Genomic DNA, 27,649 nt, shown 5'->3' on the forward strand with positions numbered 1-27,649 from the left:
CGGAGCGAGGGGGCCGGCAGGTGAGCAGGGGGCGCAGCGCCCCGGCCCCGCCCCCGCCGCCGGCCCCGCCCCCGCCGCCGGCCCCGCCCCCGCCCCCGCCGCCGGCCCCGCCCCCGCCCCCGCCCGGCCGTTGGCGGCCCTCCGCGCCTTTGCCGTCAGCCGGGGGTCCACGTGACCTCGGGCTCTTCCGCCGGGCTGTGGGGTCAGAGGTCACCAGGATGGCGGCGCCCAGGAGGCGCTGAGGCGTGGGGCGCAGCATGGCGGCGGCGGCGCTGGAGGCCGGGGCTCGGCTGGGGCGGCTGCTGAGCGGGCCGGGCTCCGGCCCAGCGCTGAGAGCGGCGCGAGGGCACGGGACGGCGGCCGGGCGCTCGCGGAGCCGGCGCGAGGCGGACGCGCCCGTGTTCCAGTATGTGGGCGAGCGGGCGGCCCGCGCCGACCGCGTCTTCGTGTGGGGCTTCAGCTTCTCGGGGGCGCTGGGCGTGCCCACCTTCGTGCTGCCCCGCGCGGGGCCCGAGCGGCGCGCCGGCTCGCGTCCGCCCCGCAGGATCCAGCCGGTGCCCTACCGCCTGGAGCTGGACCAGAAGGTGCGGGCTGCGCGGCGCCCCCCGGCCTCCGCCGCCGCCCCCCAGGCGGGCGGGCGGGCGGGCGGGCGCCGGGGAGGAGGACCCTGCGGCGGCTGCAGGCCGCGGGGGGAGCGCGTTAGGGCGCACTTTAATTTCTTCGCGGTTCCAGAATAGACTTTTTTTTTTTTTTTTAAGATTTTACTTATTTATTCATGAGAGAGAGAGACAGAGACACAGGCAGAGGGAGAGGCAGGCTCCGTGCAGGGAGCCCGACGCGGGCCTCGACCCCGGGGCTCCAGGGTCACGCCCTGGGCCTAGGGCAGGCGCTAACCGCTGCGCCCCCCGGGACGCTAGAGGCTTAGTTTGGAGGCCGGCTTCGGCTTCCGGTCAGCCCGGCTTACGGTGTTCCAGGTGGGTGTTCCAGGTGTGCTGGAGGGATGCGCACTGCCGTCCGGGCGAAGCCGCCGTCGGGTCAAGCTAGTCCGGAACCCCTTTTGTTGGCCTCTTACCTGCCCCAGCTCTTCTCCGCCACCGGAGGCAGCTGCAGCTGCAGCGACGCTGAGGCTCTTCGACACACGTCCCTGGGGGGAAAGGCTGTTTGCACTGGGTGGTATCTAGGTCAGGTCAGATAAGGAGAGCCTTGTGCCTGGGGTCTCCCGGGGAACCACCTCCCCCGGGCAGGTCAGATGAGAGCGCCCTGGGGACGGCGCTTCGAAGTTGCTGCGGCCCCTTCTGCCTCTCCAGGGGCTGCCCGACTGCGGGTTTGCGCTGCGATTGCGCTGCGATTGCGAGCTTCTCGGAACCGGAGCGGGTCAGGTTGGGATGCTGCAAAGCTTGCTGCTGTTCCTACAGCTGCTCTTCTTGAGTGAACATTCCCTAGATGGCTTTAAGTCTTTGGCTGATCTCCAGGGCTCTGAAAGCATGCATTCTGACGTTCCCCAGTGTGCTTGCTGCTCCATTTTCACTGATGCCACTCAGTCCATGTCCTTTTATTTCTTTTATTTTTTATTTTTAAGCTTTTATTTTTTCATGAGAGACACACAGAGGCAAAGACGCAGGCAGAGACAGAAACAGGCTCCCTGTGGGGAGCCCGACTTGGGACTTGATCTCGGAGCCACCCAGGAGTCCCCAGTCCGTGTCCTTTTAACAGAATTATCGATGTGGTTGGATCACATCAACCATCTTGCTCTTTATTTTATTATTTTTTTTAAAGCTTTTATTTATTCGTGAGAGACACAGAGAGAGGCAGAGACACAGGCAGAGGGAGAAGCAGGCTCCCTATGAGGAGCCCAGTGGGGGACTTGATCCCCGGACCCTGTGGTCACGACCTGAGCCAAAGGCAGATGCTCACCACTGAGCCATCCAGGTATCCCTAAACAGGGTTTTGTTTTATTTTATTTTATTTTATTTTATTTTATTTTATTTTATTTTATTTTATTTTATTATTTTTAACATGGCTTTAAAATATACTTTGAACAACAGTTTATTGAAGTCTTTGATAAATCCAATGTCCGGGTCCCATTAGTGTCAGTTTCTTTTGGCTGCTTTTGTCCCTTCGGTGTAGGTCTTTGCATGTCTGGATTCTGATATTCTTCCCTTGAGGTTTTGTTTTGCCCCTGCCCCCCCTTTTTAAGATTTTATTTATTTTAGGGGAAGAGAGAAAGAGCACAGGCCGGGGGGTATGGTAGAGGGAGAAGCAGACTCCCTGCTGAGCAGGGAGCTCTAGGTGGCGCTGGGTCCCGGGACTCTGGGATCATGACCTGTGCTGAAGGCAGCCACTTAAGTGACAGAGCCACCCAAGCACCCCCCGCCCTTTTATTTATTTATTTATTTATTTATTTATTTATTTAGTAACTTTTTGGACTTCAAGTATACAGTCTTCCTTGCTGTGCATGGCTACTGATACCTTTGTTCCAGTTATTGATTTGTCTCTCTGCGCCCTCCTTTTCAGCCTGGCTTCTTAACTTTTTTTTTTAATTTATTTATTTATGATAAATATTTATGATAGTCACAGAGAGAGAGAGAGAGAGAGAGAGAGAGAGAGAGAGGCAGAGACACAGGCAGAGGGAGAAGCAGGCTCCATGCACCGGGAGCCCGATATGGGATTCGATCCCGGGTCTCCAGGACCGCGCCCTGAGCCAAAGGCAGGCGCCAAACCGCTGCACCACCCAGGGATCCCTCAGCCTGGCTTGAGTGTTGCTTCCTAGCATATACCTTTGTGGTCAGCCAATGATTTGGGCAGAGATTGTGCTCAGACACTTTAAGCCTTCAAGGTTTCTACCTTCTACCTTTGATTCTGTGTATAGGTCAGGGACCACATTCAAATATCAGGCTGTTCTCAAGTCTGCCTCAGCTTTACTTGGGATTGGATCCTCAGATCTCCCTCGTTTACTTGCGGAGTTTCCCAGTCCACTGTGGATGTGTGGAAAGCCTTCTCTGGCAATTTCACTTCTAAGATCTTTCCATTGCACTTTTGACTGGTCTGCCTCTCCTCTTGCCCTGGTCAGGGTTGTAACCTCAGATGGCCAAGTTGTGAATTTTCCTTGTTTGTTTCTCACTGGGTTCACTACTGAGCATGAGTTTTCACTTTCTACCCCAAAGTGAGTGTGTCCTTCCTGGCAACAAAGTTGATGGTTTTCATGGTCAACCCTGCCCTTTGGAAACTAGTGTGCTGATTGAGCTGGAGTAGATGGAGGACCCCAGATGGGAAGTCTGCAGATTCCTGCTGTTGTTACCTGAAGTTCTTTCTTCTTCCTCCTCCTCCTCCTCTTCTTCTTCTGCTGTTACCTGAAATTCCTCCTCCTCTTCTCTTCTTCTGTTGTTACCTGAAGTTGTTCTCCTCCTCCTCCTCCTCTTCCTCCTTCTTTTGTTACCTGAAGTTCTTGCTGCTGCTGTTACCTGAAGTTTCCTTCCTTCCTTCCTTCCTTCCTTCCTTCCTTCCTTCCTTCCTTCCTTCCTTCCTCCTCCCTCCTCCCTCCCTCCCTCCCTCCCTCTCTCTCTCTCTTCTTTCTTTCTTTCTTTCTTTCTTTCTTTCTTTCTTTCTTTCTTTCTTTCTTTCTTTCTTTCTTTCTTTCTTTCTTTCTTTCTTCTTTATTTTTTCATGAGAGACACAGAAAGAAAGAAGCAGAGACACAGGCAGAGGGAGAAGCAGGCTCCGTGCAGGGATCCTGATGCGGGACTCCATCCTGGGACTCCAGGATCACGCCCTCGGCCAAAGGCAGATGCTCAACCGCTGAGCCACCCATGTGTCCCTCTTCTTTCCTTTCCTTTTCCTTTTCCTTTTCCTTTTCCTTTCCTTTCCTTTCCCTTCCCTTTCCCTTTCCTTTCCCTTTCCCTTTCCCTTTCCTTTCCTTTCCCTTTCCCTTTCCTTTCCTTTCCTTTCCTTTCCTTTCTTTCCTTTCCTTTCCTTTCCTTTCCTTTCCTTCCTTTCCTTTTCTTCTTTCCTTCTTTCAAGTTTTACTTATTTAAGTAATCTCTGCACCCAGTGTGGTGTGCGAGCTCACAACACCGAGATCAAGACTCAGCCAGCCAGGCACCCCCCCATTACCTGAAGTTCTAGCAGTCTTTCACAAATAAACATTTCTCAATTTGTTTATTCATTATTTTACTATTATTCTTTTTTAAAGATTGTATTTATTTATTCGTGAGAGACCCAGAGACAGAGAGAGGCAGAGACCCAGGCAGAGGGAGAAGCAGGCTCCATGCAGATAGCCCAACGTGGGACTCGATCTGGGACTCCAGGATCACACCCTGGGCCGAAGGCAGGACTAAACTGCTAAGCCACCCAGGCATCCCACATTTCTCAATTTATTTGCCTTTGATTTCTTGATCCCTGAAAAGGTTTTTGTTTTGTTTTGTTTTTTGTTTTTTACAATTTTGTCTAGTTTCTTTTTTTGTTTTTAAGATTTTATTTATTAGAGAGTGCACAAGTGGTAGGGAGGGGCAAAGAGAGAGGGAGGAGTAAACACCCCATTGAGTGTGGCGCCTGACTCAGGGCTCAATCCCAGGACCCTGAGATCATGACCTAAGCTGAGGCAGACGGTTAATTGACAGCCACATATAATACTGTATGTTCTTTGATTGAGCAAACAACCTGTCATTTATTGTGGAAAAAACTTGATATCACAAATCAGTTCATGCTTTATTGGAATTCTTTTTCAGATTTCATCTGCTGCCTGTGGCTATGGATTCACATTGCTCTCTTCTAAAACTAAGGATGTGACGAAAGTTTGGGGTATGGGGCTCAACAAAGATTCCCAGCTTGGATTTCACAGGAGCCACAAAGATAAAAGTGAGTGTTCTCATCTTGGCTTCTCTGTGCTGTGATTGGTCTGAGGGAGCTCCCTTTTGTTTTCAAGAATATTGATGACATAAACCAGACTGGCACAACACAGTAGATGGAGTCTTACATGGATGTTATTTGAAACTATCTGGACTAGATTGTTGTTGTTGTTGTTTTTTTTTTTTTTTTTTTAAAGATTTTATTTATTTATTCATGAGAGACACAGGGAGAGAGAGAGAGGCAGAGACACAGACAGAGGGAGAAGCAGGCTCCATGCAGGTAGCCCGACGTGGGACTTGATCCCGTGTCTCCAGGATCACACCCAGGCTGCAGGCAGGACTAAACCGCTGCGCCACCAGGGCTGCCCTGGACTAGATTGTCAGCTTCTTTGGTAATAACACTGAATCTTTAGGCAAAAGAGCCTTTACTGATAAGTAAAGGTGTTCCTGTTATTGTGCCTGGTGTATAAATTTTTTTAAAAGATTTTATTTATTTATTTGAAAGAGAAAGAGAGTGTGTGCAGAGGGAGAGGGGGAGGGAGAGAGAATCCCAAGCAAACTGCAGTGATAGTGGAGCCCGATGTGAGGCTTGATCTCAGGACTCTGAGGTCATGATCTGACCTGAAATCAAGAGTTGGATGCTTAACGGTCCAAGCCACCCAGGCACCTTGCCTGATTTATAAATTAAACTTTATCATTGATATGTATGCATAGGAAAAAACATGGTACATATGGGGTTTGGTCCTATCCATAGTTTCAGGCATCCACTGGTGATCTTGGATGTATCCAAGATGTATCCATGGATAAGGGGGGATGGCTGTATTGTCTGGATAAACATTTCATTTTTTTTCTTGTTCTCTCATTCATGTGCATACATTTTTGTACAGTTTTGGTCAGTGTGTATTTTATGCCTTCTTTCACTTAATTTTATATTTAAAATTCTTTTGTAAGTCAGCACTGAAGTCTGTTGTAAGACTCCACGTTGCATTTATTATCATTTTTTTTAAAGATTATTTATTTATTCATGAAAGACACACACAGAGAGAGAGGCAGAGACACAGGCAGAGGGAGAAGCAGACTCCTCACAGAGAGCCCGATGTGGGACTCGATCCCTTAACTCCAGGATCACACCCTTAGCCGAATGCAGATGCTAAACCACTGAGCCACCCAGGCGTCCTGTATACCTTTTTTTTAAAGATTTTATTTTATTTATTTGATAGGGTGAGCAGTGAGAGGGGTAGAGGGAGAGGGAGAAGCAGACTCCCCACTGAACAGAGAGCCCTATGTGGGGCTCGACCCTTGGACCCTGGGATCATGACTCGAGCCAAAAGCAGCTACTTAATAAACTGAGCCACCCGGGTTCCTCTGTTATAGCTTTTATTGAGAGCAGTTTAGGCATATGTAGAAATGGACAGAGTTATGTAAAGCATGCCAGCTTCAGTTACCAGCTGACTAATGTCAGGAGTGCTGTGGCTCTCCATCACCATGACGCACTGTGAACCTGTTCACTCTTGTTTCAGCCCGGGGATATGAGTATGTTCTGGAGCCCTCACCTGTCCCACTGCCTCTAGACAGACCCCAGGAGACACGGGTGCTGCAGGTCTCCTGCGGCAGAGCCCACTCTCTTATCCTGACAGACTGCGAAGGAGGTGAGTTGGCCTCTGCCAGGTTCATGGGGGAGTAGGGGAACCACTTTCTTGCCTTTGGGTCTAAACTGCTTCGTTTGATGGAACCACATGTAATTAGTTGAGGCTGCCGGCATTTCCCGAACAAGAAATACTCATTATATATGCTTCGTTATAAGTGAACCATACTGGTAGGATCGTTCAAGATCACCGTATTGGACAGATCCTGCCAGCTCTTTGATGTTCTCCGCTCTCTGTGATTCTTAGAAAACCTCTAGTATTTATAAATGTGACAGTGCATACTGGGCCACCCTAGCAAGGCCTCCCACTTGCTTTGCCGTGAAGTCGCTGAGCTGGGCTGTGCGTGTAGACAGCTTTTTCTGTTGTACTAAAAAAGGAGTCTGTTTGCCAGCACTTCAACTGGTGGGCTTCCAGATTCCAGATAACACGGACTCTCTCTAGAGGAGCGATTATTTCTAGGCAAAGGCCAACTTGACTAAATGTTTCCAATTTCATTTTCTGGCTAAGCTTGCTTTGTGGCAAAGGCAAAGGTGGTGTTCAGGAACTCTTTGAAGAGCAGGTTTGGCGTGGAGGGCATGCTCTAGTGACAGATCCAGGGAGTAGGGGTGCTGGGGCCCTCCCCAGGAGGTGCTTGCCTCGGAGTGCTGAATTCCTGAGAGGTGGAATGAGGGCCTGCGAGGGAGAGGGGGAGAGGGAAAGGCAGAGGTAGCAGGGACAGTCAAGCGGCCAGATCCCCCAGCATGTCTGCGGGTGTGCTTGCAAAGGCTGAGGGGATGAGAGAAGGAAATCAGAAGTGCTTAGGGTGAGTGGTTGGACTAAAGACCACTCCCGAGAGCCCCTTGCAGTCCTCACACTCTGGGATCCCCAGAACCTGCAGAACTGATTTCCTTGGTTGTGTTATTCTTTAGTCTTCAGCATGGGAAACAACGCTTACGGGCAATGTGGAAGAAATGTGGTCGAAAATGAAATTTACAGGTGAGTTCCCCAAAGGACTTCCCTAGATCGTGTTAAGGATTTAACATTTCCCGTGTGGTTACTGAGTGATAGACCCACTGAGCAGGAAGTGGCTAGCTTCCCCATGTTTGAGAGGGGTGGTGAGAAGTCACTGGAAAGCTGTGTGGAGGGTATTGCTTCATTGCAGGTTGAGCTCTGAGCATTAGCTCAGTGGAAGGGAGGGCAGACAGGCATTTCTTGTGGTGCATAGAACTTCTTTTGAATTAGTTTTCTATTTTACCAAATGGATTAACTTTAAAAATTCCTCTCTGTTTATTCTTATTTTAGTCTTTTTTTTTTCTTCAAGATTTTAAGTAATCTCTACCCTCAACATGGGGCTCGAACTTATGGCCCCAAGATCAAGAGTCACCTGCTGTACCCACTGAGCCAGCCAGGAACCCCTTATTTGTTTTGGTCTTTAAAAAAACTCCCTCTGCTTCCTCAAATTGGGTCTAAATACCACTCTCACCTCTGGCAGCATATTAAAATTACCAAAGTGGGGGGCACCTGGTTGGCCCAGTCCGGAAAACGTGCGACTCTTGATATTGCGGTCGTGAGTTTGAACCCCACATTGGGCGTGGAGCCTATTAAAAAAAAAATTACCAAAGAGTTTTTTTTTTTTTTTTTTTTAAAGAGTTGTTTTGTTTTACTCTCCTGCCTCGGCTTACCTCTGCCTTATATTTGACCTTGAGACTTTCCCTAACTGTAACTGTGTGCATGTGGAGGTAGGACCACACAGTGCTTACCATGACCATATGTCTTTCTTCTCCCCAAATTCCACTCCATGCCCTAACCCCCCCCCCCCCGCCACAGTGAAAGTCACAAAGTCAATAGAATGCAGGACTTCGATGGACAGGTGGTCCAGGTAAGAGACAAGTGCTGAGAGCCCCACTCATCCAGCCCCTAGGGGTGCTTTTGCAGGAGTGAAAGGTGGGGGAGGGGGGCGGTGAGGGCACATTGGTTAGGGCAGTTATCTGAATTAATACACTATTTTTGTAAAAATTACTGCCTGTCTACTGTAGGTCAGGAGAGTATTGGTTCTCACTAGGTTATGGTGGTACAGAGTTTAATAAGGTTTGAGGGATGACACTCTAAGGGGGAGAGACAGGGTAAAGTAGCTGTGTGTGTGTGTGTCCCAGGCTGGCTATATCTTGCTCACTATTTCATTTCCATCCCTGGTGCAGACCCTGGCATGTGGAAGTACTTACAGTAAATACTTAAATGCATAAGCAGGTGCTTACAGGAAGGGCCCTGAAAGCACAGGAGAATTGTTAAGTCTCTCAGGGGTGGAATGGGAGGGAGAGAAGGCATCGTGGGGGAGGTGGCAGAGGCATATATTGGATAGACCAGGGCCAGAAAGGTTTTATGGCTGAAGAAGGGGGCAGCCTGAGAGCTTGGAAGGGTGGATGGTGAGCTAGTGACAAAGATTAGCTGCCAGTAGAGAGGCAGAGGAGGGGAATGGGGAAGAGAAAGCCTGATGGAGGAGGGGACTGGGCAAGAATAAGATGTGGAGGCCATGTGGGGCAGCTGCCTAGACCCAGCTGTCTTGCTGCTTGGGAGTGGTAGGGAATGTGGTGAGCTTTGGGTCCATCGACCAGGACACTGGGCTTCCAAGGATTTCTCCTCATCAGCCTCACCTCTGTCTGACAGGTGGTTTGTGGCCAGGACCATAGCTTGTTCCTGACGGACAAAGGAGAAGTCTACTCTTGTGGCTGGGGTGCTGATGGGCAAACAGGTAGTGGGACCTTTCACCCCTGGGTTGGTGCCCTAGGGAGGTGTGAGCTGGAGCGCTCCTGTGGACTAGCCCCCACCTTCCTTAGACTCTTCCCTCTCTTACCACACTAGCTAGTCTGTCCCGCCTTATTCCCTTCACCCCTCCTCCCATGGCCACCAACCCGTCCAGGGTTGGGTAGAGGATTACAGCCACCCCTCAACAAACAGATACACAAATGCCATCTAAAGGGAACTCGATTTTAACTCTTTTGAGGAGAATGTGATTAAGGGTGGGAGAAATGAGGGATAATCTTTATTAACCTTGCTTATTTAATCCTTTTGTTTTTTGATATTTGAAGGGAAGGCCTTTAAATTTAAGATTAAAATTTTGAAAAAAAATAAAATAAAATTTTGTGTAAATCCTACATAATCTTGCCAGCACAGTGCATCACCTTTGTTTGCTGTTTTGCGTTTTCTTCTGGTTCTTGTTCATATGTATACATCTTTTATATTATAACATAGATGTGATTTTATATGCTTGTTTTCTCTTTTAAGTTTTGTTGGTATAGATTTCACAATGGGGTTTTTAATATTTGTATGATGCAGCATCAAGCTAATTTACCATAAGGTAAATTAATAATTATTTATCAAATAATTACTTAATCATTACCCTATTGCTCAGGAGGTATACTTTTTGGAGCAGTGTAGGGGAATGGGAGGGCGACCACACATTGGTCATTGAAGATATTATGACATTTATCACATATATGTACACTTTTTCTTTTTTGGGATTGATGCCCTAGGATAAATGTCCAGGAGTGGGTCAAAAGATTAGAATATTTTTGTGTTTTCAGAATATATTGTTAACTTGCTTTCTAAGAGTTTTATCAGTTTGTACTGTCCTCAGCAATGTATGGAAGTACTACAGTAGCCATAACCTCTCTAGCAGCAAATATGGTCAATTTAAGTGTGCTAATTTCATCACTGTACCTCTTTTTTTCATGCTCATTTCTTTGGTAACTGTAAAGCTCGCTCTTCTTTTTATTTTTAAAATCGTGCTGTTGGTAATTTTTGAAGATCAGCTTTTTATAAAAATAAGAATATCGTTGATAGATGCATCCTGACAGCACAGAAATGAGGTTAAAAGTGCGAGTCCCACTTGATGGAGAAAACCATGGTTAACAGTTTTCTGGTGCCATTCCAGAAATGAGCTGTCATAGGTGACACTTCTTCTCACCTCCCTGCCCTTGCCTGCCGGGCTTAGTGTCCAGTCACACAGGCCCCTGCAGCGGTTCCTAGAGCATGCCTCCTCTTGCAGCCACAGGGCCTTGGCACAAGCTGATCCTTGCCTGGAATGCCTGTCTTTGCTCTCCTTTTCATCCTTTAGGCCTCATCTTGGGTGCCATCTCTTCTGTGAAGTCTTTCCTGGACATCCTTCCTAAAACGATTGTCTTCCTCCCATGCAGATTCTATCTTAGGATCTTGTTCCTTTCTTTCATAATCCTTCACGGTTTGAGTTTTTTCTTTTTTAAATCTTATTATACATGTATTATAGTATGCACAAAAGATGATATGTTGTCAATACTCTTCAAATTGATCTACGAATTCAGTGCAATCCTGATCAAAATGTCAACTGCCTTATTTGCAGAAACGGACAAACTGATCCTGAAATTCTAATAGAATTGTCAGGGACCACAAATAGCCAAAAGATTTTGGAAAGAACAAAGTTGGAGGACTTGCACTTTCTGATTTCAAAATTTATAGCAAGCTAAACTAATTGAAACAATGTGGTACTGGCATCAGGATAGACAGACCATTAGAATAGAATGGGGAGTCCAGAAGTAAACCTATACATCAATGATCTGTTTTTTATTTATTTTTTATTTTTATTTTTAAAGATTTATTTATTTGAGAGAGAGCGAGAGAGCATGGAAGGAGAGGCAGAGGCAGAGGTAAATCTCAAGTAGACTTGCTGCTGAGTGCAGAGCCCAATGTGGGGCTCAATCTCACGACCCTGAGATCAAAACCTGAGCTGAAGTCACAAGCTGGATGCTCAACCGACTGGGCCACCAGGCGCCCCTGAAATGCAGTTCGTTTTGTGTGTTGATTTTGTATCCTTCTTTGCTGAGTGCAGTTCATTCATTCTTGTAGCTGTACGACATTCTACCGCTGAATATACCTCCGTGTATTCAGTTTCCCATCAATCGATATTTGGACGATTTACAACTTTCTGTTATATGTCAAGCAGTGTTTCTCTGGCCAACTGTGTCTCCCATTCACATGTTAGAACATGTTAGTGCTCTCATGAAGATGCTGTGAGTGGCAGGAGATTGTAGAATATGCTCCTGTATTCAAATGATTGTTTTCTGAAACTGTTGCAACCAAGTGTCCCCTGGCTGCAAGGTGGTGTTCTCAGCCTGGCCAAGGCTTACTATTGTCCACTTCAAAGCTTTTGCCTGTCTCGTGAGCGGGAAATAGTATCTTACTAAGGTTTGAATTTGCATTTTCCTAATAACTGCTTGAGAGTGACCACCATCTTTTTATAAATTTACAGGCCAGTCTTGTTTTCTGTCTTCTGAAACATACACTCTGTTCTTTGCCCATTTGCTGACTTGTCTTTTTTCCTATTGATTTTTAAGGATTCTTTTATCTTGTACCTGTATTCTTTTTTTTTTTTTAAGATTTTATTTATTCATGAGAGAGGCAGAGACATAGGCAAAGGGAGAAGCAGGCTCCAGGCAGGGAGTCCGATGTGGGACTTGATCCCAGAACCCCAGGATCACGCCCCGAGCCAAAGGCAGGTGCTCAAGCCACCCAGGCGTCCCTTGTACCTGTATTCTTTGCAGTTCTAGCGTCGCATGTGGTTTCTCCCAGAGTTTGTCTTGACCTTTTGTCCATTTGAGTTTTGAATTTTAACTGTTTTCTTCATTGCTTATTGCTTCCTTTTCAGATTTACCTGGGCATTTTCAATAGTCCCTTGTTCCTGCTTTTATCTCTTTAAACATTGCCCACAGAGTTATTTTTTTTAAAGTTTTGTATATTCTAATATCAGGGACTGAAGTCTGGAGACTGTCAAGTGGTTGTTTGTTGGTTCAGTTTACTCTCTGACTCACGGGTATCCTTCCTTAAGTGCTGAGTAACTTTTGACCATGAGCTTATATTTCATTGAATCCAACTTGTGGAAGTTCGAAGGGCCTAAACTGGAGACGCTTTACTCCAGAGAGGATTCGGGTTTGCTTCTGCCGGTTGCTAAGGGGTGCTGCCAGTGGGACGTTGCTTTGGGTCCCTTTACAGAAGCATGGTGTAAAGCGAGAGTCTCTGGTGTGCATTCTGCCTTGGTCTGCTGCCCAGGGCTCACTCTCCATCACAGTGCTAATGGTGACATTTGTCCTGATATCCTCTGGCCAGCCCTGCCTTTTCCTCTGTTCACCGTCTGCCACGCCAGCATGCCAGTTTTGGTGTACTGTTATTTTGGGAGGTGATGTAGGGGGCTGGGGTGGGTTGGGCTCTTGGAGATTGCCTTTATTTTCTGGTAAGCTCAGCGGTGCTTTAGAGATTGCTTGTTGCAGTGTTCTGTGTGTGTATTCTCCTAGGATCCACTGGCCTTATTTTGTAGGGCTGTTCTATCTGGCATAGGTTTCTAACTTGAATCAGACTTAGAAAGCCTCAGGGGTCTTACAAATAAATCATTCTTCCCGTTTCATCCTCCTCTGAGAGAGGGTGGAGAAGGAAGTTGTAGAGCAGCTGAGAAACAGATTAGCATTTCCTTTCTTTTTTTTTTTTTTTAATTTTATTTATTTATTCATGAGAGACACAGAGAGAGAGGCAAGAGACACCGGCAGAGGGAGAAGCAGGCTCCATGCAGGGAGCCCAATGCGGGACTCATTCTGGGGACTCCAAGATCACGACCTGAGTGGAAGGCAGACACTTAACTGCTGAGCCACCCAGGCGTCCCTAGATGAGCATTTTTTTTTTAAGATTTTATTTATTTATTCATGATAGACACAGAGAGAGAGAGGCAGAGACACAGGCAGAGGGAGAAGCAGGCTCCATGCAGGGAGCCGAACGTGGGACTCAATCCCGGGTCTCCAGGATCACACCCTGGGCTGAAGGGGGCGCTAAACCGTTGAGCCACCCAGGCTGCTCCTAGATTAGCATTTCCAAGATGATGTTGGTAAAGGGTTGAAAACTGTGCTTGGCACATAGTAAGTCTGTGTTAAGTATTTATTCCAGGAGTCCATAACTGGGAGTAACGCTTTGCCACCATGTCAGGTCTAGGTCACTACGATATCACCAGCGTGCCCACCAAGCTGGGCGGAGACCTGGCTGGAGTGAATGTTGTGCAGGTGGCCACCTATGGTGACTGCTGCCTGGCCGTGTCTGCTGAGGGTGATCTCTTCGGTTGGGGGAACTCTGAGTATCTGCAGCTGGCCTCCGTCACTGACTCCACACAGGTACGAGGTCACTTACCACCCGGGCTGGGAGCTTTGGAAATACAGAGTGGTAAGGGCATGTATGAGAGCTTCTTCAGCAAAGTGTGGTGTAGGAAGTGCTGCTCAGGCCTGACCACCTGTAAGGCTGCCTCTTCTTAGCCATCTTATGGGAGTCAGGAAAGAAAGCTGGGGTCCAGAGCCATCTTTATCAACCCTTTGATGTGATAGTCCTGGTTTAGAGCAGTCTGCTGGGTGTGCCTGCGTGCCCTGTCTCAGTCTAGAAGGGGTATGAGGCAGTTTATGTAGTTCCCATGGTGGCACCATGTGCTTTCTATTGCAGTGTGACATATATGCCCAGTAAAGCATGCAGATCACCAGTGTGACATGAGGACACCTGTACCCCACCTACCCACCCAACCAGTAGGACACACAATACTTCAGAAGTCACTGCATGTGGCCTCTCTGGTCACCGCCCCTACCTTCTCACCAAAGGGAGCCACCATCAGTACAGCACAGCATGATTTTAACGTTAAGGGGAATTGCAAATGAAAACAAAAAGTAGAGTTCACTGCATGATGAATCTCTATCTCTCACTTGTGTTCAACCATTACCAACTAATGGTCCATTTAAACAAAAAAAAAGACAAAACCAAAAAACCAGAGACATAATCCACCATTTTTGAGTATAGAATTTAGTGGTTGTTAGTGTAGTTATGCAGGTTATGTAGGTTGTGGAGCTGTTCAATTCCACAACATTTTCTTTACTCCCCATATCCCACTCTCCCCAAAACAATCCCTACCCTTAACGGTCAGTTTTTGTTGCCATCTACCTCTCTCTCCTGGATTTTTTTTTTTTTAAGCGAGAGGATGCTCATGGGGGGAGGGGCAGAAGAAGAGGGAGTGAGAAAATCTTAAGCAGGCTCTGTGCTGAATGTGGAGCATGACACAGGGCTCAATCTCACAACCCTGAGATCATGACCTGAGCTGAAACCAAGAGTCAGACGCTCAACCAATTGAGCCACCCAGGCACCCCTGCCCTGGGTTATTTTGTAGTAAGTCCCAGATTATCATATTTTATCCATTAAAGTTTCCATATTGTGTCTTTAAAAGATAAGGGCTATTTAAAAAATACACTTTTCCTTAATACCATCAAACTTCTGACAACTTACCATTTCATGTATATATATATATGTATACATATACATACATATATATATACATATATTTTAAAGATTTATTTCTTCATTTTAGGGAGTGAGAGCATGAATTGGAAGGGCAGAGGGAGAGAATCTCAAGCAGACTCCCTGCTGAGCTTAGTGTCCAACACAGGGCTTGCTCCATCCCAGGACTCTGAGATCATGACCTGAGCTGAAACCAAGAGTTGGCTGCTTAACTGACTGAGCTTCCCAGGTGCCCCTTAAATATGTTTTTTTTTTTTTTTTAAAGATTGTATTTATTTATTCATGAGAGACACAGAGAGAGAGAGAGAGAGAGAGAGAGAGAGAGAGAGAGAGGTAGAGACACAGGCAGAGGGAGAAGCAGGCTCCATGCAGGGAGCCTGACATGGGACTTGATCCCGGGTCTCTAGGATCATACCCTAAGCTGAAGGCTGCACCAAACCGTTGAGCCACCTGGGCTGCCCTAAATATGTATTAATAAAGAGATCAGCCCTGAGGGGAAAAAAGGTCAGTGAAAAAGATGAGGAGAAGCATTCCCTGTGGTCCGTCACAGTGGCTAGAAGCTGTTAAGAGATATGGTTCTGAGCTTTCTAATAGCCAGAGTAGAGAAGAAAACAGGCGCATTTAAATGATTCATTGTTTCTATAACAACACGGTCGTTAGGGAAAACTGTGGTTCTTCCTTTTGCTCCCAGGTCCTGAGAAAAATATCTCCCCACTGCCTCCCTGTGGGGGACAGATCCAGTTTTGTGGCACTGTTACCACTGCATAACAAATGACCCGAAACTTAGTGGTTTAAACCTACACACATTTATTCTCTCTTAGTTGCTGAGGATCAGGAATCTAGGGGTGACTTCGCTGGGTTTTCTGAACCTGGTCCCTTGAAGGCTTAGGGTTCAGCAGCCGAAGGCTCCACTTCCAGGACCACCCCGGTGGTGGTTGGCAAGACACAGAACCTCCTGGATCGTTGGACCGGGGCCCCAGTTCCTCACTGTTGGCCAAGCCTGCCTTGGTTCCTGGTCCTGCTTCTCCATGTGGCAGCTCCCAACATGGCACCTGGCTTCATCAGAGCAAGCCAAAGAGCAAGCAAGAGAAAGTGCCCATGGGACAGCAGCCAGCCTTTTATCATTTAATCTTGGCGGTGACCTCCCCTAGCTTTCACCTGCATTCTCCATGTGGGTGTGACTGGTGGGAGGTGGGGATCATGGGGACTGTCTTAGAAGCAGCCCAACATGGCCTCGTCTTGTGGGCGGCTGCAGTGGCCCTGTGCTAGAGCGTTTCTTGGCGCTTGCTGAAGGTGTTGGATCAGGGCACAGTCAGGTAAAGACGCTGTCTGACAGCCTTGCCCCCTCCAGGCGTACGTTTTCTGGATCCGTGAGCCCCCTTATTCCTTAAAAGTCAGCTTAGGGACTGTTACCCTCCAGCTGTCCCCATTTGAAAGTGCATCTGTAAAGATTCATGGCTGTCACTGAAGCACTTAAAGTCTGCCTTTCCAGAGGGTTACTCTTCAGAGGTGCCAAGACCAAATCCCACTGGAAGGCTAAGTTGGCCACATTTCATCCTCCAAACCCTTGACACCTCAGGTCTCTCATTCTTGGCAGCAGATCTGGTCCATATACTATCAGATGAAGGTGCCCTCAGTTTCCCCACTCGGAGTCCTCCACCCTCCACTCCAGGCCCACTGCCTGTTGTAGCATGGGGATGTCATCTTGCCCCCCAGAGATGTGATTCTCCTCCCTGCGCCTTGGGGCACATCTCCTCCCTCCTCAGAAGCCCTCCTCCATCTGCTGGGCCTTCTTCACCATAGCCTCAACATCCCCTGCTCCACTGGCCCCTTCCCATCCGTCCTTACACCCAACCCATGTGGCCTCCATCTGCAGAGGCCATGTACGGGCTTCCTGGTCTCTACCCAGACTGTTCAGGGTCTGCACGTCTATATCCCCAGGCATTTCCACTTGACTGGCTCTGGGTGCAGTGAGCTCCTGTGTATCCTCCACATCTCGGTCCTCCACTGTGTCCTAGCCATCACATTACCTCTGGAAATCATGCCCCTCCTCTCTTACTACCTGTGCTCAGGGGAAAGACCGACTCCTTTCCCTGACCTACGACGTCCTGCATGTCTGGTCTCTGTATCCCCCCTCATCCCTCTGCTTCATCCTCTCTGACCTTGTTCAGACCCCTGAAGGTGTCCTGCCTGCCCCGTTCCCTGTTTATGTGCCAGCTCCGCTCCTTGGACTGGCCCCTCTCCCCTTGCCTGGTTATCCCTGCTTATCCAGGTCCCAGGATAAAATGAAGGCTTCCGGGTCTTTCCCTGACGCTCCTCCCTGCAAACTGAACCAGGTTGCCCGACATTCATTCTCAGAGACCCTGGACTCTCCTTCATTACACTCGGCCCAGATTACTTTTGTGTGAATTTTGGCGGGCCCCTTACCTCTTCCACTAGACCCCGCTTAAGAGAGGGACCAGGTTACCCCTCCCTGTTGTATTCCCAGTACCTGGTTAGATGTTTAGCATATCTTGGGCGTTCAGGAGGTACTTGTAGATTGAACCAATGACCTGGGACTTGATCTGCTTTGTACATAAGACCGAGCATTTCCGACTTCTCACTGGCTTGTCTTCTAACTGTGGCTCTGGTTTTGATTCAGGTGAATGTCCCTCGGTGCTTACCCTTCTCAGGAGTGGGGAAGGTGAAGCAGGCTGCGTGTGGCGGTACAGGCTGTGCTGTGTTAAATGGTGAGACCCTCATGCGGGCATCTGAGTGGGAAGCTGTAGGTGGGTCGGACAGGGGCCGGCTCAGTGTCCCCTGGACTCATGGCTGGGGACCCCATCCTGAGGGAGGGAAGGGGAGGGTGGCTGTGGGAAGACCTAGTTAGACTGGACTCTGCATAGACGATGAGGGTGACCTTGACAGAAGGATACTAGCCATGATTCCAAAGTAGACGACGAATAAACAGAACTTGGTCATTCTCACGTCTGAATAATAGCAGACCTCTGGAGTGGAGAACCAGCTCCTTCCTCCGTTTCCCTTAGCCTGGATCAGAGACTCAGCCCTGCCTTCCCCAGGGAGGCTGTGCCGGGAAACAAAATATAGAGAGAAGAGCTGTAGGGTCTGGATACTGAGGCCCTTGCCCCTGGGATTAAATGTCTGGCACCGCTGAGGAGCATAAAACCTTCTGTGACCAAAATAATCGTTTCCGAGACTTTTAGGAATCTGGCCAGAGGCTGGTTGTGTACTTGACTGGCTCTCCTGATCAGTGTGAAAGAAAGAACATCCGTGTAGGAAAAACCTCCCTTCTGGCCTCTCCTGTACTCCCCGGGCCTCTGGGGGATGATGACCTGGACCCATCCTGGTTACCCTCCAGCTGTGGGAAGTTTGTGTCCTGAGATTGGGAGCTGGCTAGACACCCATCACAAGCAAGAATTGGAAAGAGGAGGGAAGAAACATTATTTTAGATCTCCGTCCCTATGTTCTTGCCAAGCAAGAGGGGGAAAAAACAACAACAAAAAAACCATCTACGTGGAGATAAGGCATGTTGGTGGTGCAGTCAGGATTTCCAGTGAGGGCGGGCTGCACTGGGTTTGACCCATTGACCGCCGTGTTTGCTGTCATGCAGGAGAAGGACATGTTTTCGTCTGGGGCTACGGGATTCTTGGGAAAGGCCCAAACCTTGTGGAAACTGCATTTCCAGAGGTGATCCCACCCACTCTCTTCGGCCTGACGGAGTTCAACCCGGGAGTCCACGTTTCTCATATTTGGTGTGGTCTCAGCCACTTTGCTGCCCTGACCAGTAAGTGACCAGTGCAGCTCCGGAGGCTGGCAGAGCTGAGCCGAGCTTAACTGGCAGTCCCATGCTGTGCTCTCCCTTCTCTGTGTGGATAATTCAAGAGTGGGGCTAAGCCACAAGTTGCTTGGCTTGAGGTAGGATGATGTGTGCCTTCTCATCATCCCGGAGTTGTGTGTTTTTGGTTCATTGGGTTCGTGGTCAGGATAACATTAAAGGAGGTTTTCTCCAGAGGACGCCAGTTGGTGGTAGGAGTGGGGACCATTAAGCATGGCAGGCTGGCGGAAGCCTGCAGAGGTCTGGCGAATCCACGGTGGGTAACCAGGAGGTGGATGTGTGTGGTGGCTAGAGGCAGGTCTGGAAGCCCGTCCTGTGGTTTCATGGAGGCTAATCTGCCTGAGTCCTCCAGAGGAATCTGAGGTGGGGCCCAGATGGAGGTTTTTGCAAAGGTTTGCCAAATTACAAAGTCGTAAAATGTCCCGTGACTTGGTGGACCTCTAGCTGGTGTGCTTTTCTCCATCATGGCTTTGGAGAAACAGACCCCCCCCCCCCCAAGTGAGTGTCATTGGTTCAGTTTGGCTCTCCAGCTGACTTGGATAGTCAGACTGCACTAAATTAATTTCACGTGATCCTCGAGTAAATTCGCGGTTTCCTTGCGATTAGAAAATCTTTTTGTCTTATGGAAAGGAAACATCTGGCCTGGGATGGTGAGTTTGGGTCGTCCAGAGTCACAGGAGTTTTTTTAAACCATTTTGCTTGAGCCAAGAAGAATCCGTGTGGCCGGATTCTAGAGGTAACAAAGATGTATTTTCTTTTTCTTTTCTTTTTTTTTTTTTCTTTTAAAGATTTTATGTATTTACTCATGAGAGAGAGAGAGAGAAAGAGAGAGAAAGGCAGAGTCACAGGCAGAGGGAGAAGCAGGCTTCATGCAGGGAGCCTGATGTAGGACTTGATCCCTGGTCTCCAAGATCATGTCCTGGACTGAAGGTGGCGCCAAACCGCTGGGCCACCTGAGCTGCCAAAGATGTGTTTTCTAAGACATCTCCAGGCTTAAACTATGTGCACAGTCATATGCTTGGAAATCCATGCAATGTGTTCAATGAGGGTGGGCTGTTTTCTGTTTGCTGTCAGGTCGTGTGGCCGTTGTGGGTCATGTTGAAGTGAATTCCCTGTCTAGATTTTCCCTAAGACCCAGTGCCCACCCTCCCCATGCCGGTCACTGTCCCTTAGTAGGTGGAGCATCAGAGCTTGGGCTTCTGGCCCATCTGTGCGGCTAGCATTTGCATCTGGCCAGCTGGGGGTTGGCATTGGTTGGTTTACCCTGTGGTCTGCTAACATTGAGGGGAGCCAGACTGAATTGTTCTGTTGAACACGTAAAATTTGAGGGTAGAGGACCAAAGAGGCTGTGAGATCAGAGGACTTCAACAGCTTGTAACAAGAGGATTCCTTGTTTAATTAACAGCCCATATTATTGTACTCCTGGCTTTTCTGTGGCTTTTCTTCTCTTCTCCATGACCAAAGCCTTCTGCTAGAAATGGGACCTCTGTGCCAAGGAGCGCCCCATGCTGGTGTGGATGGAAATCTGTGGTGAAGTCTGGGCTGTGGGAGGTGCCCTGCCAGGGCTGGGGGGGTCCATCCTGCAGGTTGGTGTTCCCAGGGACCCCCTAGGTTCTGTCATGCTGTTGTCTACGGCACCCGGGCTGTCTTTCTCCTTCATGGCACTTTTTACAATTTGAAAACACTCATTTTTACGGTGAGGTTTGCTCATTTGTTTAGGTCTTACTCTTCGGCTAGCTGCAGCCCTGTGAGGACAGGAACTGTGCATGTTCAGTCACTGCCCTGTCCCAGCTCCTAGCACACAGTGGTGCTGGTCACCATGTATCTCTTGACCAAATGGTCCCGAAATACGGAAACCTGGACAAGGAATGACGGATCGTCCTGTGTCTCACTCTGTCAGGGCATGACCCAGGTTCAAGGGGGCTCAGCTCTCAGGATTTGAGGAGGGGGTGTGCATAAGGGGTACGCAGGGCAGGCTATGTGCAGGAGCTGCCTGGCCCCAGAGCTCCACACATATGCCAGTCCCCAGTGTGACGGATGCAGCGTGCATCTGGGCTTGGCTGTGTTTTGGTATGGGAATGGTATACTTTTCCATTCAAAGGAAACCACTAATGCCTGGTAGGAATTGAAACTTTTTTTTTTTTTTAAGATTTTAAAAATGTATTTATTCATGAGAGACACAGAAAGAAGCAGAGACATAGGCAGAGGGAGAAGCAGGCTCCCTATGGGGAGCCTGATGTGGGACTTGATCACAGGACCCTGGAATCACACCTGTGCTGAAGGCAGATGCTCAGTCACTGAGCCACCCAGGTGTCCCTAGAAATTGAAACTTAATGTTGTGCCCTGTTTGTCCCTGGTTCTAGAAAGCCTGTTCTCATGACCCTCCTGGAGACTTGCTCTTGGCCTAGCCTCAACCAAACTACCTTTTTCTTTTCTTTGCAGGCAAAGGAGAGCTGTTTGTGTGGGGCAAGAACATCCGAGGGTGCCTTGGCATTGGTCGCCTAGAAGACCAGTATTTCCCATGGAGGGTAAGCCTGCGCAGGGTGGGCATGAGGGCACACCCATGGCTTGAGGCTCCCCCAGTGTGCAGCTGGGCCAGTGCCAGGGCCCTGGGAACAGGTTCCTCTCTCAGGTTTCGGCTGCCCCCTCTTCTTCCCCGTAGCTTCAGGTGAGGTCCTGTCATGCTGAGGAGTCAGAGACAGTTCCTGGCACCAGTGTCTCGGGCTATGCGGCTCATTGCCCTGAGCTCTGTCCCAAGGTCTGATGAGTGAGCAGCCTGCTGGAGGAAAGAGCAGCCAGGCCGAGGGTCCCAGTCCCTCAGTGCCCTGGAAGAAGCCTCATCAGAGGCTGTCCATGGACACGTGGAGCAGGAAAACAGAGGCATGCCAGCACCTCAGAGGAGCAGAGTACAGGCTGGGGGCCATGAGGCCCCAGGACAGAGAGATCTGAAATGACAAAGTTGGTGTGCCGGGACCTGTTTACAGAGGCCCCTGTGGAGGAATGTTTTACAGCGAATTTAAAAGCAAGCAGGATGTTTAATATTTAGAGTGCCATACCACAGCCACCAAAGTAAAAAAAAAAATAAAAGCTTTCCTGAGGGGGAGGATGCAATTATACAAAAAAGGCTCATTTCAAAATTAAAGGGGGAAAAGGTTCTTTCCTAAATTGTAGTTTATCTTAGTGTTGTTTACTAAGTCCTCCTAAAAGAAAAAAAAGAACTACTCACATTTCTGAAAACGGCACATGTGTACATAGTGCAAACTGTGTTACGAAAAATAAGTCTCACATCTCTTGTCCCAGATACTGATTAAAAAAAAAAATAAAAATTTTATTTATTTATTCATGAGAGACACTGAGAGGCAGAGACACAGACAGAGGAAGAAGCAAGCTCCTCACAGGGAGCCTGATGCAGGACTCGATCTCGGGACTCCAGACTTAGGATCACACTCTGAGCCAAAGGCAGAGGTGCAACCCATGAGCCACCCAGGTGTCCCAATACTTTTTTTTTTTTAATTTTATTTGTTTATTCGTGAGAGACACAAAATGAGAAACAGAGATACAGGCAGAGGGAGAAGCAGGCTCCCTGTAGGGAGCCCAATGTGGGACCTGATCCCAGGACCCCGGGATCACACCCTGAGCCGAAGGCAGGCGCTCAACCACTGAGCCACCCAGGTGCCCCTACTGGTACTTTCTTGTTTCCTTCTAGAAACTGTCTCTGCATAGAGAGGTGCGTGCATGTGTGTATTCACAAATGTGTATATGCACATATTTAAGTATCTTCCTTGAAGGTTGTATTTTAATGTTTCAAAATCACGTAAAGCATTTTTTAAAGCACTGGTGAACATGCAAAAGCAGCGTCTATTTGGAATAAAATAAGGATTTGTCTCTGAAAAACCCACTGTAAAATGTTTGGAGGCACTTCAGTGTTTTGGGGGCTGTTTCCCTTGGCTGCTGACTCTTTTGGTTCCCTGTGACCTCAGCAGGCTCCGACCCCTTTGGAGGAGCTGGAGGCGCTGCTGCTTAAGAAAACAGGTCAGAATGGAGGCTTTGTATTTGTTGGAAGAGATGTGTATCAGAGCTGTGTGTAGGCTGGTTGGTGCTCGTCCGCTTGTATCCTGGGCCTGGGGTCCCCCTTAAGGGGTGAGGAACAGCTGCTTGGTGGATGCTGGGGGGCAGAGCAAGGACTGTGAGCGTTGACAACGTGGAGGTCCCACTTTTGTGGTAGCCCCTCACTTCTCGCCAAGGGGAAGCTGGGCAAGCGGCCAAGTGGCCAAGTTTTGGATGAATGACCACTGTGAGGGGTGTGGGGGGCTCCCCACCAGCCTCCCTTTCCCCCAGACTAGAGTGAAGATCAGTCATGATTGTACTGTCCCATCGAAATGGCCGGGCGTTGGTATCCGTTGTGGGGCTGGAAGTAGCAGGCACCTGGGGCCAAGGCCACTTGCCATTGGGGCCAGAGCCAGCTTACGGGAGCCCTCCTCCATGGACTTCACCAAGCGGCCCTCGGGGAACATTGCTCTCTGCACCCCTGCTGTCTGGGAGGGGACACCTCAGGCTGTTCCCCTGATGGCTGCTTTCTTGCCAAACCACTGTCCTCCCCCTGGAACATTTTTGCTGAGCCCTACATGCCTCTGGGGTTGGGAGGACTGGTGAAGGAGAGCACCTTCTGGGGTGGTGCTGGGGGCCTGGCCCTGCCCACGTTCTGTGGGCCTGGACCTTCCAGCCTGGGCTCTGGGGAATGGCGGTGGCAGGAACCAGCCTTATGTGTAGCTCCTACAATAGCACTAACTTGTCATTCTCAGATGCACAGAGCCCAGGCTGCTCTGACAGTATGTAGGCCCAGGGAACATGTGCCACTGGACTCAAACCCGTCCTTCCAGAAGCTTTCCTGGAGGTTTTCCTGCTGCACATTGACACTCAGAGCTCAGAGACAGTCAGCAAGTCCTCAAGGCCACTCACCCAGTGCCAGTCACATGTGTCTGACTTTGAGACCTCACTGTGGTACCCTCCTCTGCGAGGGTCCGGAGCTGAACAACCAGGTCCCCAGCAGTGGGGAGAGGCGGGGACATACCGCCCAGGTTTATACAGGACCCTCTGGCCTACCTGGTGGCACTGCGGTGTGGGCATGGGGCAAGTGTTTGCATGGCCTTCCCGGAACATCACCCACTCAGAAATGCGCTCTTTTTAGACACCTCCGCCCATCTGAGGAGTCAGCAGAGCCATCGGCTGTGCCAGGTGCCTTGCTCTCGTCCTCAGGACAGCCTCCGGAGGCCCCTGCTCCCCAGCCTGTGGCTCCGCAAATGGAAAGGGCTGCACCGTTTCAGGGCCATGCAGTGGGCGGGGCTGAGACCCGAACTCTCGGCTCCAAGTGCAGACTATGCAGTGCCCAGGCTGCAGACCCTCTGGCTGCCGGGCCTCTTCCCACACAGCCCTGGGTCCCAGGTGAAGTATCGGGGGGAATGGGTCTCTTGGTGCCACAAAGGAAGTTACAGATACGGCCATATCGAGGAGCGGCCAGGGGCACCGATTCTGCGTCCCTTCTGGGTCCCCTGCCTTTGTGCCATGGGCGTTGTCATGAGGAGGGACATCCCTGAACAGATTCTGCTCACACTGGTCAGAGTTTGTAAAAGTCCTTCAGGCCAGACACAGTTCAGTTTTTGGAATGGTTTCTCTTTACAGTAACATAGTGTAAATTGGTTTAGAAGAAATGCTCCGTTTAACCTCCACGAGGGCACATCCAGCGCATTGTCTTGGACTCCAGAGACGGTGAGAGGCCGAAGACCCTGCCTGCCAGGGGGAGCACTCCCAGGGGGCTCAGAGGCCAGCCCCAGCCACCATCCTCCCTGTGAGCACAGCAGAGCACAGCAGGGCCAGGTGGTTACTCTGCTTGGGGCTCTAATGGGCGGAGCCCCCGGGGACAAGGACGAGGTAGCTCAAGTGCAGCAGTGTGGGTACGGATGAGTGGGGAGCGGGGCGCGCTGCCTGGGGAGGGTCAGTGTAACGCGCTCTGGTGGCCCCGCGAGGTTGCTAGGAGCTCACCTGGGCCCAGTCAGCACGGAGGCAGCGTGTTCTCTTCTGCTCCTGTGGTCAGCCTGGAACGCTTTCTGCAGCTTTGCGATGAGCGGGGGCACTGCTGCTTGTTTGTTCAGTGATCTCTGCATCGGTGTCGCTAAAGACATTTGTTTAGGGAGGGAGGGGCAGGCCGCATGGCTTGGTCACTAGCATCCATTTGCCTGCCATCCAGGAGCCCTTAATGGACTCGTCTCCCCGCACCGAAGGCCCCAGGCTCGGGTCAGTGCTGCCGTCCGGGGCTTTCAGGCCAGGCCATCTGGATGAGGCCTCCCCCCCTTAGCTCGGCAAACTCCACCGGCTGCCACAGATCCCCCTTCCAGCTGTCCTGCTGCCCAGCAGAGCACTGCCCCCAGGGGAGCGGGGGAGGGAGGCAGAACCCAGACCTGCTGGGGCGGAACAGCAGCACCGGGCAGACGGGCAGGGGTCTGCCGACCACGCAGCGCAACAGCCCTGACTCGCAAGTTGCCACCTAAAAACACTCTTCTTACGTTTGCTGCTTTTGCATTGGGCACCTCTGGAAGGATAGTGGAAACTGGCTAAAAGTGGTTTCCAGTTCAGAGGGAAGGAGGGAATAAGGGGGCAGGTGCTGACAGGCTGGGATTAAAGGTTAATATAGGGGAGCCCGGCCGGCTCAGTCGGCGGAGCATGAGATTCTTGATCTCGGGTTGTGAGTTCGAGCCCCATATTGGCTGAGATCTTACTTAATAATAAAATCAGGAAAAAGAAAAGGGATTTAATGCCTTTTAATTCTTTTGTGCTGAATGTCATTTTATAATGTAGCCATGAGAGTGTCTTGCCTACTGAAAGTAATGATAATGATAGTATTACAAGAAGAAGGAAAGTGCCCCCTTCTGAGAACTGGTTTGGCTCTGGGGACGTGGACATCCTTGAGTGTTGGCACAGCCGGAGCGGGATGGAGTGGCCGTTTCCAGGGGCAGCCTGTACACCAGCGAAAGTCCTTTACAGGGCCGGCGGGCCGGAGCTTCCACGTCGGCTGAGGGCTGCCTGTCACCTCGCGGGTTGGCCTCTCCTGTGGTGAAATGCTGGCAGCGTGGGTGGGCAGCCTTGGTAGGACTGCCAGCATGGCCTGTGGCCCCCTCAGCGACAGTGGGGCTCCCTCCTCAAGGGAGCACAGTGTCTGGGAAGCAGCCGACCCAGAGCTGAGGCCGATGGCTGCCGTGGCTGACGATGCTGGCCGGGGCCTCATTCCCACAGGCCCTGGCTGCAGGGAGCAGGGGTTCGTGAGCCGTTCCAGGGAGCCATGGTGGTGACCCCTAGGAACGGCCACTGCCCCTGGCTTGGGAGCAGGTGTTGACCTCTGGCAGGGTTGTGCTCAGCAGGGAGTAGCGTCTGTGGGACGTGCAAGTTCTAGCAGTAATGTCTGCCATTGGCTGGGTGGGACGCTGGAGTGCCCGGTCCACCCAAAGAGATCTGCCAGCCACATGGAAGCACCCCCGTTTCCGTGGGGGGACCGAGGTGACTTGACCTCCCAGGAGGCGGAGCAGGGTCAGGCCTGGGCTGGGCCTCCTCCAAGCCGTGCGCCCTCACCGTGTGCCCTCACCGTGTGCCCTCACCGTGTGCTGGGTCTCGTTTTGCAGGTGACGATGCCTGGGGAGCCTGTGGATGTGGCGTGTGGTGTGGACCACATGGTGACTCTGGCCAAGTCATTTGTCTGAAGCCTCGCCCAGCCCGCGGGAGCCCGGAACCCGGCCTCAGAACCACCGGGGCTGCTCAGCAGAGGCCCCTGCGGGGGCTCCGCGCCCTTGGTGAAGCGAGATGCTCTCTGCCATGCCCTGAGCAGGAAGAGGCTGCAGGTCTGGGGACTCAGGCCCCTCTAGCCGAGGGTGAGACCCGCCGTTTTCATCGCAGGATGGCTGTCCTTGTCAGGCCTGGCACCAGTGACAGGAGTCCTGGGCTGTGTGGCCCCAGCAGAGCGAGGAACCTCCGCACGTCTCAGCCCTTCCAGGACCGTGCGACGGCTCCCCAAGGCCCATCGGACTTGAGGAGCTCCTCTGAGGGCAGCCTGGCCATTTTGTTTGATCTTAAAGGTGGCCTCAGAATCGAGTGGCCGGGAGGGCTTCTGTAGGCCTCCAGCACGGCAGAGCTCAGGGTAGGAGTGCGGGCGGCTGCGTGGGCTGCGTGGGCAGTGGGGAGAGCCCCGGCGCGGCTGCGGGAGCCAGGCTTCAGGCCCCCGCAGGAGTTAGAGCGAGGCCAGCCTCTCGTGACTGAGCACCCCCCGCGGAAGCTTGGCTGGAGGGCCACCCTTGGAGGAGGGATTCAAACATTGTGGAAAACATGTGAGGTAGTAACATAAACTTGGCCTTTCATTTAAAAACATCTTTTAAAAATCTCTTTTGGAATAAAGTCTATTTTCTGCCTTTTTATTTTTAAGCACTCGAGAGTACTTTTTTTTTATCTTGATCATTTAGAGATTTGCTTGCAAAAACAAGGCTTTTGATAAAGAGGCAACTAGAAGCCAGTGACAAATACTTCAGAAGACAATCCTGCTTGACAACGATTCTTCTGAACAGAGTCTCCTCCCGCGGTTCAGTTGGGAGAAAATGATAGAAGTCTAAGAGTAACTGGTAATCCGGTCACCCACCCGAGATCTCCCTCCCTGGCTGCACCCCATCCTTTTATTCATTCGCTCAACAAACACTCTCTGCCCCCTGCGGGCCAGCTACTCGAACACAACCCACAAGCAAAGTGGAGAGTATCGTACATGGTTACGTGGGCTGTGGAGACAAAGCAGGGGAAGAGGAGGGGGTTGGCGGTGTGGGGGCTTTGCCGTTTAGAGTGCAACGGTTGGGACGTTGCCACTCTTGATTTTGGGGTTGCAGTTTCAATCCCACATTGGGTGCAGGGATTACTTAAAATCTATAGGGGGCACCTGGGTGGCTCAGTCGGCAAAGCGTCTTGAATCTTGCTTTTGG

At 50.3% G+C, this 27,649-nt stretch overlaps 2 protein-coding genes across 7 annotated transcripts; both read left to right on the forward strand.

The window, feature by feature from the left end:
• Nucleotides 1-27,100, forward strand: RCC1L (RCC1 like). 6 transcript variants are annotated; one of them, XM_055340324.1, is made up of 11 exons: nucleotides 1-20; nucleotides 4,725-4,854; nucleotides 6,365-6,493; nucleotides 7,399-7,465; nucleotides 8,297-8,348; nucleotides 9,134-9,218; nucleotides 13,469-13,650; nucleotides 17,451-17,538; nucleotides 18,420-18,593; nucleotides 21,087-21,172; nucleotides 26,315-27,100. In XM_055340324.1, exons 2-11 carry the CDS (start codon nucleotides 4,800-4,802, stop codon nucleotides 26,390-26,392), a joined length of 996 nt encoding a protein of 331 aa, XP_055196299.1. In that variant the 5' UTR covers nucleotides 1-20; nucleotides 4,725-4,799; the 3' UTR covers nucleotides 26,393-27,100. The 6 variants fall into 6 exon arrangements, with proteins under 6 accessions (XP_055196299.1, XP_055196293.1, XP_055196294.1 ...); XM_055340318.1 differs by lacking the exon at nucleotides 1-20 and adding an exon at nucleotides 209-584; XM_055340323.1 differs by lacking the exon at nucleotides 1-20 and adding an exon at nucleotides 276-406.
• Nucleotides 21,183-27,469, forward strand: LOC129519622 (uncharacterized). Its single transcript, XM_055340325.1, has 2 exons — nucleotides 21,183-24,410; nucleotides 27,146-27,469. Exon 1 carries the CDS (start codon nucleotides 23,270-23,272, stop codon nucleotides 24,236-24,238), a length of 969 nt encoding a protein of 322 aa, XP_055196300.1. The 5' UTR covers nucleotides 21,183-23,269; the 3' UTR covers nucleotides 24,239-24,410; nucleotides 27,146-27,469.
• Nucleotides 27,470-27,649: the final 180 nt, after the last annotated feature.

The sequence above is a fragment of the Nyctereutes procyonoides genome, unplaced genomic scaffold (genome assembly GCF_905146905.1).
Source record: "Nyctereutes procyonoides isolate TBG_1078 unplaced genomic scaffold, NYPRO_anot_genome, whole genome shotgun sequence".
In the NCBI taxonomy this organism is placed as follows: Eukaryota; Metazoa; Chordata; class Mammalia; order Carnivora; family Canidae; genus Nyctereutes; species Nyctereutes procyonoides.

Coding starts and splice junctions, on each gene's coding strand:
- RCC1L (XM_055340318.1), top strand. CDS start 258: ATGGCGGCGGCGGCGCTGGAGGCCGGGGCTCGGCTGGGGCGGCTGCTG. Junction 585..4,724: donor GCCTGGAGCTGGACCAGAAG/GTGCGGGCTGCG, acceptor ATTCTTTTTCAG/ATTTCATCTGCTGCCTGTGG. Junction 17,539..18,419: donor AGGCTGTGCTGTGTTAAATG/GTGAGACCCTCA, acceptor GCTGTCATGCAG/GAGAAGGACATGTTTTCGTC.
- LOC129519622 (XM_055340325.1), top strand. CDS start 23,270: ATGCCTCTGGGGTTGGGAGGACTGGTGAAGGAGAGCACCTTCTGGGGT.